At 45.9% G+C, this 16,132-nt stretch overlaps 1 protein-coding gene across 1 annotated transcript; it reads left to right on the top strand.

Annotated features, from left to right (window-relative positions):
• The first annotated feature begins 1,015 nt into the window (after positions 1-1,015).
• WNT9B (Wnt family member 9B) lies at positions 1,016-13,533 on the top strand. Its single transcript, XM_067556296.1, has 4 exons — positions 1,016-1,023; positions 2,260-2,516; positions 11,788-12,053; positions 13,057-13,533. Exons 1-4 carry the CDS (start codon positions 1,016-1,018, stop codon positions 13,531-13,533), a joined length of 1,008 nt encoding a protein of 335 aa, XP_067412397.1.
• The last annotated feature ends 2,599 nt before the right edge of the window (positions 13,534-16,132 follow it).

The following is a 16,132-nucleotide window of genomic DNA, read 5'->3' as shown; positions in this document are numbered from 1 at the left end:
CATTTTTGGCAAAAAATGTTTACTCCGAGAAATGTCACCTGCTGTATTGGTGGTTTGGTTTAGTTCTCTCTACAAGGCCTATATTTTCCCAATAGCATGATCGGGGGGTCAGATACCCACAATGCTTCACTGCTCTGGAATTTCCAGTTTGCATCAGTAATCTTGGAAAATAGGCAGGGTCTTCTCTGTCAGGAAATGAGTGCACCTGGCCAGGTAGTCTGCTCAGCAAAGGCACCACGTGCTGAGGAGCCCTGCTGCAGAAGGAGTGTTGGTGCCAGTGTGAAGACGGTGATGTTCTCTCCCCACGCTGCACTGCGAAGGGGCTTGGTTTGGATTTGATAGACTGGAAATTTACCAATTTCCCGGCCCAGCTGAATGATTAACTGGGGTCTCCCTCTGGCTGCAGGGGAGTGTGCCATGATTGGAAAAGAGTGTTACATGCTTGCTCCTGAAATGCCTCATCCATGAACAGATGCTACCATTTCCTCTGCCCTCGTGCCTGCTGCTGACTCTTGCTGATCTCTCTAGACGTGTCTCCTGGATCACAGATCCTGGTGTGCAGCTCTGAAGGGTGAGCTATAGCCTAGCCGAGGAACTGCTTGCTGACTGATGATGTGTGTCTGTGAGTGACCTTCCAGAGGTTTGCTCTGGGGTTGGGGAGATGTAGCAGGCTGATGTGCTCTGGGGGGCAAGAGGGAAGGCCAGCTGACTGCTCTGGCCGGGCTGACTGGCTGTGAACTCAGTCAATGATGTTTTTGGAATCTCCAAAGGTTAAAGTGGGCTGGGGAGACTTGTTGGGGCTGAGATCTCAGGGAAACAGACTCTTGTGTGGCTTCTACTTATCTAGCGAGGTATTTATAAAGCACTTGCTGCCCTTATCAGCAGGTTCTGTGTGACCCTGGAACTCGCTAGCACTGGCAGGACTGCCCTTAGCCACGGTGTCTCTTTTTTCATGCCATTCATTTCCTATAGCAGCACTGTAGCGCTTTCTGAATGGCCTGAGTCAATGTGATCAATGTACCTGTGAGTAAGTACAGTCACATGCATTGTGACATGTAGCAACCTGCAGTATCATTGTGTGGGAACTGGTCTATGAGCATGTAGACAAATTGTGCGTGATTGTGAACATGCTGGTATGCTAAGAACAGGCACTTTAAGCTGCAAGCTTGAAGCATAATCTGATCCCATACAGAGTTCTGAGAAGAAACGTCCCAGATGGTGCACTCCAGTTGGCAGTGGTGGGTGTTATGGGGTGTGTATCATCTGGTTACTCTGCAGCCTTAGTCAGGGCTGGCGATGGCACACCAGATCTGATGGACTCGTGGCTTGAGTGCAGTGGCCTGTGGAGCTGGGTGAAGAGTTTATTCGCTGAAAAATCCACTTTCATTTGACTAAAAAAAAAAAAAAAATTTTGAATGACACAAATTTGCCAAAAAGTGTTGATTTAAAATAATATTCAGGGACATAGACACCATTCACAAACTGCCACCCTGCTTCCAACTCTTACCCTAGCGCTAAACACTCACCTGGGATGGAAACCACCCAGATTCAATTTGCCTCTCTGCCTGATGTGAAGATGGCGTCTGAACGTGTGTATCCCCCATGGCAGGAGAGTGCCCAAGCCAGCAGGCTGTCAGACAGTCTCTTCTGCTGAAACTGTGTGCAGAATACGTGAATAGTCATTGGGCCTGAGAGAGCGTGAAGTTGACTCTTCGGTTAGGGCACGCTGTTGAGTGGGGGAGACTCACGGTCGTATCCTGTTCCAGTAACTCTTTCATTATTTAGCTGCAGTAGAACCTCATCAACAGGAGAACTTGAAAGACACATCCCAATATGCCTCAGAGCCCAGTAGCTAGGGCACTTTCATGCAATGTGGAAGACCTAAGTCCAAATCCCTTCTCCACATCAGACACAGGGGAATTGAACCTGGGTCTGCCATGTCCCATGCGAGTGCTCTAACCCCTGAGTTAAAGGTTGCTGGGGAAGGTGGCGTCCCCTCCTCCTCTGGCTGGTTTGTGGTTCTAGCCCTTCGCCACCAATGGATTCAGTTCAGCCCAAGCCAATTATATTTAGTTTTTGGAACTGCCAGCAAACCAAACAATCAGTTCTTTGCCGGCCAGTTCTCTGAGTTGGTAAAACTGTGTCATGTTCTAACTGGCAGCTCTCTGAAGCTCATTTATCCCTCCCTCCAGTCAGCCCTTGTGTCCTTTGGCCCCACTCTCTCTGGACTCACCTCTCTTCTGCTTTCTCCCCTCTCAGCCTGACCGGAAAGGAAGGTCTGACCCATCTTCCCTCACTGGGCCCCTCTGCAAACCCTGCCCAAGGGAAGGGACACCTGAAGCAGTGCGACTTGCTCAAGCTGTCCCGGAAGCAGAAAAGGCTCTGCCGGCGGGAGCCAGGGCTGGCAGAGACCCTGCGGGATGCCATCCGGCTCAGCGTCATGGAGTGTCAGTACCAGTTCCGCAATGAGCGCTGGAACTGCAGCCTGGATGGACGGAGCAGCCTCCTAAAGCGAGGTACGCAGTCGGCCCTGCCCTGTTGTACAGAATCCCATTCTGGGCAGTAGCCCAGCCTCACCAGAGCAGGGGATCGGGGTTAGTTTTGAGAATGTGAGGCCTTTTCCGGGACTGTAGGGCTGGTGAAAGTGCAGGACTGATGCTCTTTGACCACAGAACAGGCAGTGACAAGGCAGGGGCTCTGCCATCACCTCCAGCGCTGTGTTTCAGCCCTGGTCTAGGGTGGGGAGTTCACTTTAGCCCGTTCCACCCTTGGCCTCTCTGCTGAGGACAATTATTGTAATGTGGATTTCTGACCCATGGGAGCAGGACTGGAACCAGGCTCCTTTCATGCAGGCAACTGAGCAGTCACCTGATAGGAGCCATCAAGAGTGGGTCCTCACCTGGCTGGACTGAATCAGTCACCCGGGGGCGAAAGATTCCTTCAACTCTGAGATATCAGGCCCTGAATCTTTACCTTAAGAAGGTGTGTATGTGTGTGCACATGTTCGTTGCCTTGCCTGTTCACCAAGCGGACAATAAACACACTCCTGGGAATGATGGGCTGAGTACATGGCTGTCTGCAGTCATCTCCTGGCAGGTGGTGAGCTCTGATGGCTAGAGTGACCCAGATGCATGCCTGGCAGTCTGGGAGACCACCCAAACAAGCGCCCTGGGGCGGGCTGCTGCCTGGAGAAGCTGCACTCTTCCTCAGTGTCTGTACGTTTGGGGGAATGGAATAGCAAGTATTCTCTCTCTCTCTCTCTGGCACTGATGAGACTCTTCGTGCAGTATCATGTCCCAGTCTGGTGTCCCCACTTCACCCTGAATGTTGAAAGCTCAGCAATGAGCTACAGGAATGGTTTGTAGGTGACGGACTAAAGAAGCGCAATCTATTTAACTTAGCCAAGAGAAGTTTAAATGGTGACTTGATCACACACTGCAAGTACCTACATGAGAAGATTCCTGACAGCCAAGGACTCTTTAATCTAGCAGAAAAAGGCAGATCAAAATCCAATGGCTGAAAGCTAACGCTGGAAAAATGCAGACTGGAACTGAAGAGTCAGTTGTTACAGTGAATAATTAACTGTTGGAGTCGCCCACCTGGCGGTGCGGTGGATTCACAATTTCTTGGAGTCTTGAACTCAAGCCTGACTACCTCTCTCAACACTCGGCGCCAGCTCAGCGAGCTGAGTTTGATGCAGGAATTCGTTGGTGCGATTCTCTAGCCTACGTTGAGAAGGAAGTCAGACTAGATTATTGTAATGGCCCTTTCTGCTCTTGGAATTGAAGAGGGATTCCCTTTCCTGCTCTGGCGGCATAATGGAAATGTACAAATCCATTTCTGCCCTCCCAGCCCCCAGGATGCACGACTGAGTCAAGCCAGCGCATGCTGTTATGTGAAGCCCACTCTGCAAGGGGTGGGCGCATGCCCGGGGGGCTCAGAGCTGGAGGGGCGGGGTGTTGCCAGGACGGTAATTCTGTACACTGCTGATGCCAACAGGGAGCTTGGCTTGGTGGCCCAGCTTCACCGGAGATCACATCAGCCTCTGCAGCACCCCGGAACTGGAAAACTGCAAAGGTGGCTTAAGATCACATTAGCCCCCCTCTGGCCCGGGGCTCTGCGGATTGAGCCGCTCCTCAGGACACAGAACAGCATCCTGCCCTGTGCACACACAGCACCAAACCTGCCGTGGCATAAGGGATGCAGGCAGTGGAATTTGTGCTGCTTTCTCTAGCACAGAACTTGCTGCGTGGTTCATAAACACGCTTGGTCGCTCCAAGCTGGACAGCTGGGCACAGATACCCTGGGTTATCGACCGTTTTATTCGTAGAAAAGGTTTTAATCTCCAAAGCAATCTTTCTAACCCTTCCTCTGAACCCTCTCCAATTTATCAGCCTCCTTCTTGAATTGCGGATGCCAGAACGAGGCACTGAATTCCAGCATTGGTAGCACCAGTGCTGTTCCAGCATCCCGGAGTCGCATTACCTCTTTTGGCCACATGGTTACACACTGGGAGCTCATGTTCAGCTGATTATCCACCACAAACCCCAAGTCTTTTTCAGTCACTCCTTCCCAGGATACAGTTCCCCATTGTGGCAGGATGTCCTACATGCTTTTATTCCTAGATCTATACATTGACATTTAGCTACATTAAAATGCATATTGTTTGCTTGTGCCCAGTTTCCAAAGTCATCCAGATCACTGATTCCCAGCAAACTCTCCTCTTCCTTATTTACCACCCCCCAGTTTTTGTCATCTGCAGACTTTATCAGTGATTTTGCTTTCTTTCAAATTACTGATAAAAATGTTAAATAGTGAAAGGCAAGAATCAATTCCAGCAGGACCTCATTAAAAACACCCCCATTCTTTGATAATTCCTGGTTTACAATTACATTTTGAAACCTATCAGTTAGCCAATCCATTGTGTGCTGTTAATTTTATATCTTTATTGTTTTAAATCAAAAGGTCCTGTGGTACCAAGTCAATGCCTTGCAGAAGTCTAAGTCTATTACATCATCTCTATTTCCTTTATCAACCAAACTTGTAATCTCATCAAAAAAAGATATCCAGTTAGTTTGACTGGATCTATTTTCCATAAACTATGTTGGTTGACATTAATTATATTGCCCTACTTTAATTCTTGCTTGATCCAGTCCTATATCAGCTGTTCCATTATATATCCACTTTATCAGCTCTTCAGTTTTACCTGGGATTGATATCTGACAGACAGGCCTATAATTACCTGGGTTGTCCCATTTACTCTTTTTAAATATTGGCACCACATTAGACCTCTTCCACTCTTTTGGAGCTTTCCCACTCTTCCAAGACTCATTCATGATCAGTGAACTCCTTTAGCCAGCTCTTTTAATCTTGGATTCAAGTATCTGCTGATTTTAAAATATCTAAATTTAGTAGCTAAGTGTTTAACATACTCCTGAGATACCAGTGGAATGGAAAGACTGTTTTCATGTGACTACATCATTTTTTTCCCAAATCCATAACAGAAATATGTATTGAACACTCCTGCCATTTCTACGTTAACACTGCTAATTCAATCACCTCCATCTAGTAATGGATTGGTGCTTTCGTAGAATGCATTGGCAGGATTCTTTTTGTCTTTCATGTACTTAAGCCTCTCCTGCCTTTCATTGTCTTTAACTCTGGACGTTGATTCCTGCTAGTGTCCCTTCGTTTCCCTTATCCACTTTTTTACAACTCCCAAGTTTTGCTTTATATTCATTATTATAAACTTCCCCTTTGTTGTTGGTTTTTTCTATAGCTGTCTTCACTTCCTCTGTTGGACTGTGCTTTTTTAGGCATCTAGTAAAGTGTTCCAAAGCAATTCCCCCAGGCTCACGCAACTTCTTTTCTTACACATAATGAGACCAGTCATCCTGTTCTCTAGTGTGACTTGGTCTGTAGCAGACACCAACTAATGACCCATGTTGTGCTTTATCTGCAATCATAAGCATTCATGGATATTTTCTTCCAGGTCATCAGTGACTCAGAAACAGGTAATGCCATTTTTGACCTAGAGAGCCACTCCCTCTCCCCTTTTGCCCACTCTCCTTCCTAAATAGGTTAGAACTATTGCTTTTGACATTCCAAGCATGGGAATCATCCCACTAGGTTTCAGTAAGACCAACTAGATCACATTTATGTTCTGAAATGAGCAATTCCAACTCATAGATGATCATAATGGTCCCTTCTGACCTTATAGTCTAGGAGTCTCTGAGAATCTGTTTTTTACCCAGGCTTCTAGCATTGATGTATAGGCAATTAAAGAATTTCTTCTCATTATGTCTTTGGGTTCTTTGTTTAATTTTGTTCTCAACGTCTTGATTTGGTGCTGAGTGTTCGTATCTTTCCTTTTTTTACCCTCCTCTTCTGTTATTAGTTTAAGGGTATGAATTCATCATCTCATGACTTTGCATGCAGAACAGAAACATTCATTGAACACTTGAAATTATTTTGCCTTTTCCATTTCTTGAAAAACTTTGATATTTTGACTTTTCATCTCAATTTAAGCTGCTTTGAAGTGGCTGTATTTCTCGAACAGCAGAAATTTTGACTTTCAACCAGTTTGCAGGGATTCAGTCTTCACCCTATGCAATTTAATGCTTTTGTCAATGACCTGGAAGAAAATATAAAATCATCACTGATGAAGTTTGCAGAGGACATGAAAATTGGGGCAGCAGTAAATAATGAAGAGGACAGGTCACTAATATGGAGCAATCTGGATTGTTTGGTAAAGTGGGTACCAGGAAATACTATGTATATTATAAAGGTTAAATGTGAATGTGTACACCCAGGAACACAGACTGCCGGCAGCACTCAGAGGATGGGGGACGCTATCGCGAGAAGCCACGACTCTGACACCGATCTGGCAGTTGTGCTGGCTAATCAGCTGAACATGAGCTTCCAATGTGACGCTGTGGCCAAAAGTGCTAATGCAATCCTGAGATTCATAAGAACAGCCATGCTGGGTCAAGCCAATGGTCCATCTAGAAAAGTGTCCTGTCTTCAACAGTGGCCAGTGCCGGATGCTTCAGAGGGAATGAACAGAACAGGGCAATTATCGAGAAATCCATCCCCTGTCGTCCAGTCCCAGTTTCTGGCAGTCAGAGGTTTAGGGACACCCAGAGCATGGGGTTGCTTCCCTGCCCATCTTGGCTAATAGCCATTGATGGACCTGTCCTGCAGGTAGCTAATCATGTTTTAAATCAGTTACACTTTTGGCCTTCACAAGTTCCCACAGCAACAACTTCCACCGGTTGACTGTAAGTTGTATGAAGAAGTATTTCCTAATGTTTGTTTTAGACCTGCTGCCTATTAATTTCATTGAGTGGACCCTTGTTTTGTGTTATGTAAAGGGGTAAATAACTTTTTCTCCACATCATTCATGATTTTATAGACCTCTATCAGACCCCCCCTCAGTTGTCTCATTGCTAAATTGAAGAGTCCCCGTCTTTTTAATCTCTCCTTATATGAAAGCTGTTCCATGCACCTAATCATTTTGTTGTCCTTCTCTGTATCTTTTCTAATTCTAATGTATGTTTTTTGAGATGGGGCAACCAGAACTGCACACCATATTTCAGGTGCGGGTGTACCATAAATTTATATTGTGGCATTATATTTTCCGTCTTACTGTCTTTCCCTTTGCTAATGGTTCCTAACATTTTATTAGCTTTTTTTACCACTGTGTCACACTGAGCAGATGTTTTCAGAGAAGTATCTTTGATGATCCCAAGACCATTCTTGAGTGATAACAGCTAATTTAGATCCCATCATTTTATAGGTATAAATTGGATTATGTTTTCCAATGTGCATTGCTTTTCATTGATCAACACTGAATTCATTTGGCATTTTGTTGCCCTGTCACCCAGTTTTGTGAGGTTACTTTGTAACTCTTTACAATTTGCTTTGAACTTAGCTATCTTGAGTAGTTTTATATTGTCTGCAATATTTGCCACCTCGCCCTTACCCTGTTTTCCTGATCATTTATGAATATGTTGAAAAGCACAGGTCCCAGTACAGACCTTTGAGGGACCCTGCTATTGACCTCTCTCCATTCTGAAAACTGACCATTTATTCCTATCCTTTTTTTCCTGTCTTTTATCCAGTTACTGATCCGTGAGAGAATCTTTCCTCTTATCCCATGACAGCTTACTTTCCTTAAGAGCTTTTGATGAGGGACATTGTCAAAGGTTTTTGGGGAGTCCAAGTGCACTATATCAGCTGGATCACCCCACCCATGTGCTTGTTGACCCCCTCACATAATTCTAGTAGATTGGTGAGACATGATTTCCTTTTACAAAAGCCAGATTGACTCTTCCCCAACAAATTATGCTCATCTTTGTATCTGATCATTCTGTTCTTTACGATAGTTTCACCAAATTGCCTGGTACTGAAGTTACGTTTACTGGCCTGTAACTGCCGGGATCACCTCTGGAGCCTTTTTTAAAAATTGATGTCATATTAGCTATCCTCCAGTCATCTGATACAGAAGCTGATTTGTGTGATAAATTACATACCACAATTAGTAGTTCTGCAGTTTCATATTTGAGTTCCTTCAGAACTCTTGGGTGAATAGCATCTGGTCCTGGTGATTTATTATTGTTTACGTTATCAATTTGTTCCAAAACCTCCTCTATTGACAGCTCAGTCTGGGACAGTTCCTCAAATATGTCACCTGAAAAGAATGGCTCAGGTATGGGAATCTCCCTCACATCCTCTGAAGTGAAGACTGATGCAAATAATTCATTTAATTTCTCTAATGTCCTTGTCTTCCTTGAGTGCTTCTTTACCACCTCAATCGTTCAGTGGCTCCATTCATTGTTTGGCAGGCTTCCCACTTTTGATGTACTGAAAGATTTTGGGGGTTTTTGCTATTTGTTTTTGTGTCTCTTGGTATTGGCTTTTCAGATTCTTTTTTTGCCTGCCTAATTATACTTTTAAACTTGACTTGCCAAAGTTTATGGTTCTGTCTATTATTCTCAGTGGGATTTGGCTTCCAATTTTTAAAGAATTCCTTTTTGTCTCTAACTGCCTTGTTTACTCTGTTTAGCCATGGTAGCTTTCTTTTGTTCTGTTTCTGGTTTTGGTTTTTTTTTTATTTTTATTTTTTTATTTGGGATATACATTTTGTATGAGCCTCTAGAATGGGGATTTTAAAAAGATTCCTTGCATCTTGCAGGCATTTCACTCTTCTGACTGCTTCTCTTCATTTCTGTTTAACTAATCTCATTTTTTGTAGTTCCCCTTTTTGAAGTTAACTGCCACTGTGGTGGCTTTCTTTGGTATTTTGACCCCTACAAGGATGTTAAATTTAGTTACATTATGGTTCAACTATATTCACTTCATGGACCAGATCCTGTATGTTGCTTAGACTAAATCAATAATTGCCTTGTGGGCTCTAGGATGAGCTGCCCCAAGAAGCAGCCATTAATGATGTCTAGAACTTTTATCTCTGCATCCCATTCAGAGGTGACACATACTCAGTCAGTACTGGCAGGCCTGCTGACAGGGAAAGAAAGGGGGGCAATTGCCCAGGGACCAGGTGATTTAAAAGAGCCCAGGCAGATGGGAGGATAGATACGTATCCTCCTCTCCTCCTCCACACCCTGCCTTCCCCTGAGGCCCCACCGCTCGTGCTCTCCACCCCCCCATAGAATCATCGATTCATAGAAGACGAGGGTTGGAAGGGACCTCAGGAGGCATCTAGTCCAACTCCTGCTCAAAGCAGGACCAGCCCCAACTAAATCATCCTTCCCCTGAGCTGAGCTTATTTATTATACTCCATGCAGGTTGTATCTGCTACTCAGCTTCCCGGGTTCATCAGTGATCTCCCTGGGGAGTCCAAGAGACCCAGGAAGCTGAGTAGCAGATACAGCCTCCTCAGCTGCCTGGGAACCTGCATGGCGCATAATAAATAAGTAAAAACTTCTGGCGGAAGCCCACTTGGACCTTAGCCATCCCTTCATGGGGGGGCCATTGACTGTTCTGCCCTGAGGTCTGGAGTTGCTGTTGGTGGGCCTGAGTACTGGGATAGTTGAAAACCCCCACTATTATTTGGTTTTCTGCCTTTGTAGCATCTGTAATCTCCCTGAACACTTCACAATCACCTGGTCAGGTTGTCAGTGGTATATTTCTACTGCTATACTCATATTATTCAAACATGGAATTTCTGTCCTTAGAGATTCTATGGTACAGTTTGATTCATTTAACAGTTATACTCCATTTGACGCTATGCTTTCTTTCAGATACAATGCCTGTCCCCAACCAGTACAACCTACTAAATCATTCCTATATATTTTGTACCCTGGTATTACCGTGTCCTGCTCATTATTATTATTCCACCAAATTTCTATGAGGCCTCATTTAATACCAGCCACTCAGGTTCACCCATCTTAGTATTTAGACTTCCAGCATTTGTATACAAGCACTTTTAAACTTTGTCAATATTTTGTTGTCTGCCTTCATGTGATGTAATTGAATGGGACTCTTTTGTTTGACTGTGTCTCTTCAGTTCCGACTTGTACTTCATCAATTTCTATGCTATCCTCTTTACTTGGATATAGAGTATCCCTTTAATAAATCCTCCACTAATGGATGTGTCTGTCTGAGCTGTGTGTTCCTCAGCACGTCTTGGTTTTCCCTGAGCCTTTAATGTAAAAACTCCTCTATGACCTTTTTAATTTTACATGCCAGCAATCCGGTTCTATATTGGTTGAGGAAATAAGGGAATCTTGAGTAGGGAGTAGAGATATTATTTCTTTATTTTGCACTAAAGCGACTGCTGCCTGTATACTGTGTCCAGTTCTGGTGTACACAATTAAAGAAGGAATTTGGTAAATTGTGGAGGGTTTAGAGAAGAGCCACAAGAATGATTAAAGGATTAGAAAATGTGCCTTCAGATGGGCTCAAAGAGCTCGATCTATTTAGCTTAACAGGGAAGATTCAGAAGTGACTTTATTACAGTCTGTACGTTCATACATGGGGAACAATTATTTAATAATGGGCTCTTCAGTCTGGCAGGGAAAGGCAGAACTTGATCCAATAGCTGGAAGTTGAAGCTAGCCAAATTCAGACAGAAAATAGAGTAAATGTTTACTAGTGAGGGTAATTTACCATAGCTATGGTGGCTTTCCCATCACTGACCGTTTTAAAATCAAGATTGGATGTTTTTCTTAAATATCTGCTCTAGGAATTCTTTTGGGGCCGGTCTCTGGCCTGCGTTATACAGGAGGTCAGACTAGATAATCAAAATGGTCCCTTCTGGCCTTGGATGCTATGAATCTACAGTACTAACCCAATGTATTTGGTGACTAGCATTTCGCTCAGGTTTCGTAATGCCAATGATGTCTGACTTCTTTTTAGAAATCAGCGTTTCAATCAGAAACAATCAGCCTCTTCTTACCAGGCTTCTAGAATCAGTCTACAGGCAACTGGAGAATTCCTTTCCTTTCTGTCCATTGCCACCATGGTTCTTTACATTCCTGGTACCCAGGGTCAAAGTTAGGATTGGGTGCTTGTGCTGTTTAGCCTGTTAGCACCTTCCCTCCCTGTAGCTTGTTGATCTAGACTAAGTCAGGAACATGTTCGCCTGTTGCCCAGAAGATTGGTTACTCTGCTGCTCAAATGTTACGCCATCGAAACTGTACCATCCCTCACCCTATAGCATAGGACCCTGTGTTTCTTTGTGTGGATACTTCAGTTATACACCCAGTTATGTGGGTGAAGACCCTTTCCTCATTTCCAGCCTCTTACCCTTTCTGTCTTGTGCAGGTTTTAAGGAAACAGCATTCATGTATGCAGTGTCTTCTGCAGCTCTCACCCACTCCTTGGCCCGGGCGTGCAGCGCTGGACGCATGGAGCGCTGCACCTGCGATGACTCTCCAGACCTGGAGAATCGCAAGGCCTGGCAGTGGGGAGTATGTGGCGACAACCTCAAATACAGCACCAAGTTCCTTAAAAACTTCCTGGGTCAGAAGAAGATAGGCAAAGACCTGAGGGCTAAGGTGGATATCCACAACACCAACGTGGGCATCAAGGTGAGGGGTAGGGCAGCTTGCCCAGAAAGGGGTCAGGGATCAGATGCAAACATCTTGACTTATCCTCTGCAATCGTGTCTTCTACAGGAGAACTGGTGGGGTGGGGGGAGAGGCCACTGCCCTCTACTGAATGCTTACTGCCCTCTACTGAATGCTTACTGAATGCTTACCTGTGGCATAGGCGCGATGCTGCTGAAAGGGACCAAAATTAGCTCGGATGGGAGGGGAAGAGTCTGAGTTTGATGTGCCACTGCTCTGACACTGAGCGCCCGCTGTGAACTGTGTCTGCGCAGGACTCTGCACTTGCTAAATCTGTCCGTGTTTGTGGGGCCAAGTTGTTCATTCAGGCTGAGTACAGCTAGAGATGCAGGGCTGGCAAGTGGGCAGAGAAAGGGGTTGGGAGCCAGGACTCCTGGCGTCAATCCCAGCTCTGCTGCTGCCCTGATGTGACCTTGGGCAAGTCTTGTCATGGATTCATTGTTTAAGGCCAGATGGGACCATTACATCATCCAGCCATTGCAGGTCATTAAACTTCACCCCTGGGTTGAGCTCAATGACACGTTTGACTAAATCATCTTCCCGAAAGGCCTCCCGGCTGGATCTGAAGAGATGCCCTTAGTTAATCCCTCGCCCTGGTAACGATTTGTGTCTCATTTCTCATTTCAATTTTCTGGCATCAGCTTCTGGCTACTGGGTCTTGTTCTGCTTCTCTCGACTCGATTCAAGTGCCCTTTAATACCCTGGGTTTTCTCCCTGTGAAGGTCCGTACACACTGCAGGCGAGTCTCCTCTCAGGCGTCTTTTTGCCTGGGCTCAGTAAGTTTCTCACTGGACGGCATTTTTCCAGCCTTTGAACCATTTTTATGACTTCCCGGCCTTAGTTTCCCTATCTGTAACATAGGAATGACACCCAGCATGGAAGGGCTTTGGGACCCTCTGTGTTATCTATGCCGAGAGCTAGCCCCATGGTCCTGCCAAATACTAACTAGTTTCTTCCTCCTTAGGCCGTGAAGAATGGTCTCAAAACCACGTGCAAGTGCCATGGGGTCTCAGGCTCCTGTGCTGTGCGGACCTGCTGGAAGCAGCTCTCTCCGTTCCATGAGACCGGCAGGATCCTCAAGTTGCGCTATGATGATGCTGTCAAGATCTTCAGTGCCACAAATGATGCCGTGGGGCACTCTGAGCTTGTGGGCACGCAGAGGCACATCCACTCCCCCAAAAGCCCAGCGACTCCCCGCCCCACGGATCTGGTGTATGTGGAGGACTCCCCCAGCTTCTGCCGGCCCAGCAAATACTCACCAGGCACTGCCGGCAGGACGTGCTCCCGGGAGGCCAGCTGTGACAGCCTGTGCTGTGGGCGTGGCTACAACATCCAGAGCCGCATGGTCACCTTCTCTTGCCACTGCCAAGTGCAGTGGTGCTGCTACGTGGAGTGCCAGCAGTGTCTGCAGGAGGAGGTGATCTACAGTTGCAAGCAGTAGGGCCAAGTGCTCTCGGGCCAGGCCAAGGACAGGAATCCAAACAACGGGTGCTAGTGAGGCAGGGCTCCTTCCTGGGCTCAGGCAGAGGCAGGCCCTGCTTGCTGCGAGGCACTCAGCACTCTTAGCTCCTACTCCCCCGGCCTGCCGAGGGGCCAGGGCATGGTCTATGCCGGGTAGTCCCATAAACCAGGAATGCAAACACGAGGCATTTTCACGTGGCTAAATGTAAATGAACACAGCTGGGGACAAGGCCGTAAATACAAGGGGGAACTGGATCTTGGGAAGCAGTAACTCGGATAAAGAGTTGGGGGTTGTGGTGGATAATCAGCTGAGCACGAGCTCCCAGTGTGATGCTAATGTGACCCTAGGATGAATAAACGGGAATAGTAGGACTAGAGGTTCTTCTTCCTCTGTATTTGGGACTGCTGTGCCAGCTGCTGCAATAATGTGTCCATTTCTGGTCTCATCAGCTTAAGGAGGGTGTTGATAAATTGGAGCGGATTCAAAGAAGAGCCATGAAAATGAGGAAAGGATTGGCAAACATGAGAGACTCAAGGAGCTCAATCTGTTAGCTGAACAGAGAAGATCAAGGGCTGACTTGATTAGTCTGTAACTGGGGAATAAATATGGATAACACAATCCAATGCCTGCAAGTTGAAGCTAGCCAAATTCAGACGGAAATAAGGCACACATTTTTAACAGTGAGAGTAATTAACCATGGGAACAATTTACCAAGGCTTGTGGTGGATTCTCCATCCCTGACCATTTTTAAATTGATTGGTTGTTTCCCTAAAAGATCTGCTCTAAGAATCATTTTGGGGAAGTGTTATACAGGAGGTCAGGCACGATGATCTCAGTGGTCCCTTCGGGCCTTGGAATCTACGCACAACCAGAGGCTGTGTCCAGTATAGACCACAGAGAAAGGGCAAAGAGAAGTTGGGGAGAGAGTAAGATGGCAGAAACCCTAAAGCAATAGGAGATTCCTTCTTGAGTGAAACCTTGTTCTTGATGGCAGTAGAAACAAGCAGCTGCAGAGAAATGTGTTAGGGAGGGAGCACAACCCTGAGGGACATTGTCCCAGATTCCTGGGAAGGGAAGAAGAGAAAAGGATCATGGGGCCAGAGAGCAAGAAAAGCTAGTCTGGGCTCTGTGTGCTGCTGCTGAACTAAAACAATGATTGTCGAAGGGGAACAGGAGGTTTAAAGTGTTGTTCCTTGGGAACCAACTCTCTGTTCTAGATTCTGGGGGCACATGGATGAGTAGCTTCTTATTGATTTTTGTATAAAAGCTGGTGCAATGAGTTAACCTGGAGTAGCAGCCAGCTATTCTCAGTACCCCCAGCCACAATAATAGCGAATGGAAAAGTACAGGGTGAATAAAGCTAACGGATTGACAGTTCTTGCCTTTCTGAACTGCTGTGTGAAGCATCATTTAACAGTATTCCCAGCCCCGCTGCACCTCTGCAGGAGCACATGCTGGGGCTCCTGAAATCTTGTTCCACAGAACAAATGCAATCACTTGTCTACTGTGTCCAGATCCAAAAGCTGTTTTAAAGATCCCCAGGGTACTGTGCGCTGAAGCCATTTGCAACTGGTATTTTTATTTTGCTCTACACAGGGGACTTTCAATTTCCTCTCCCGGGTCCTGTGGGAGTGATTTCACTGAAGTCAGGGGAGTTACACACTGCAGTAGAAGCTAGCTCACTATAAACTATGTCAATAATAGTGTGGAAAACTTTCCCACCATTAATTACTATTATGGCCTCTGATTTGTAAAAGATCACATTTATGATCCATCTATTTATACACTGTTGTTGTGTTATAGGAGTTACCTGCAGGTTCCCGCTGAGATCCAGCTCCCTTGTGCTGCACACTGTAGAGATATTGGGTAAAACTTGAAAAAGTGCCTAAGACACTTAAGCGGTTTCAAAACGTTACCCCCAGCAAGACACACAATCCCTGCCCTGACGTGCTCACAGCCTAGACAAGGCAGGCAAAGGGTGGGTGGGAAACCAGACGTACTGAGAGGGGAAGAGGCTTGCTCAAGGTCATTCAGCAGAGTTGAGACTTCAGAGCGGGAGCCGTGTTAGTCTGTATACAGCAAAAACAACGAGAGTTCTGTAGCACTTTAAAGACTAACACATTTAATTTCTGCAGGCATAAGCTTTCATGGGCTGTAACCCACTTCATCAGACGTAAGGAATAGAAATCAGATTGGGGGTATATATATATATATACACATCTAAGGTTAAGGAACAGCAATGGGGAAGTTAGGTATAAGTAAAGTCCATTCAGTTAGAGTAGTTGAGGCCTAACTTCAAAAACAGACTTTAAAGAGAAACTGCAGACTTGGAACTGATCTGCACACTTGACACACAGAGGGACTGGGCATGGTTCTGTCATTACAAGAAGTAATTGTCACTGTTCACACATTCTCACCTCCTAATCAATGACCTCGTCCACTGCCCTACCCATCAGTTCTGCTGCGGGGTTTTTTTGGTGGCAGCAGGATGCTGGTGTGTGGGGCTCACACACTCCTTTGAGAGGAGTCAAACCTGCAGAATCCCATTGAGGGCGTGCGTGTCTGAAAGAAAGTGGAT

The sequence above is a fragment of the Emydura macquarii genome, unplaced genomic scaffold, assembly GCF_026122565.2.
Source record: "Emydura macquarii macquarii isolate MOO-44397 ecotype Brisbane River unplaced genomic scaffold, CSIRO-AGI_Emac_v2 contig_1692, whole genome shotgun sequence".
In the NCBI taxonomy this organism is placed as follows: domain Eukaryota; kingdom Metazoa; phylum Chordata; order Testudines; family Chelidae; genus Emydura; species Emydura macquarii.
Note: the sequence above shows the minus strand (reverse complement) of the source record. Positions and strands in the feature narration are given on the sequence as shown.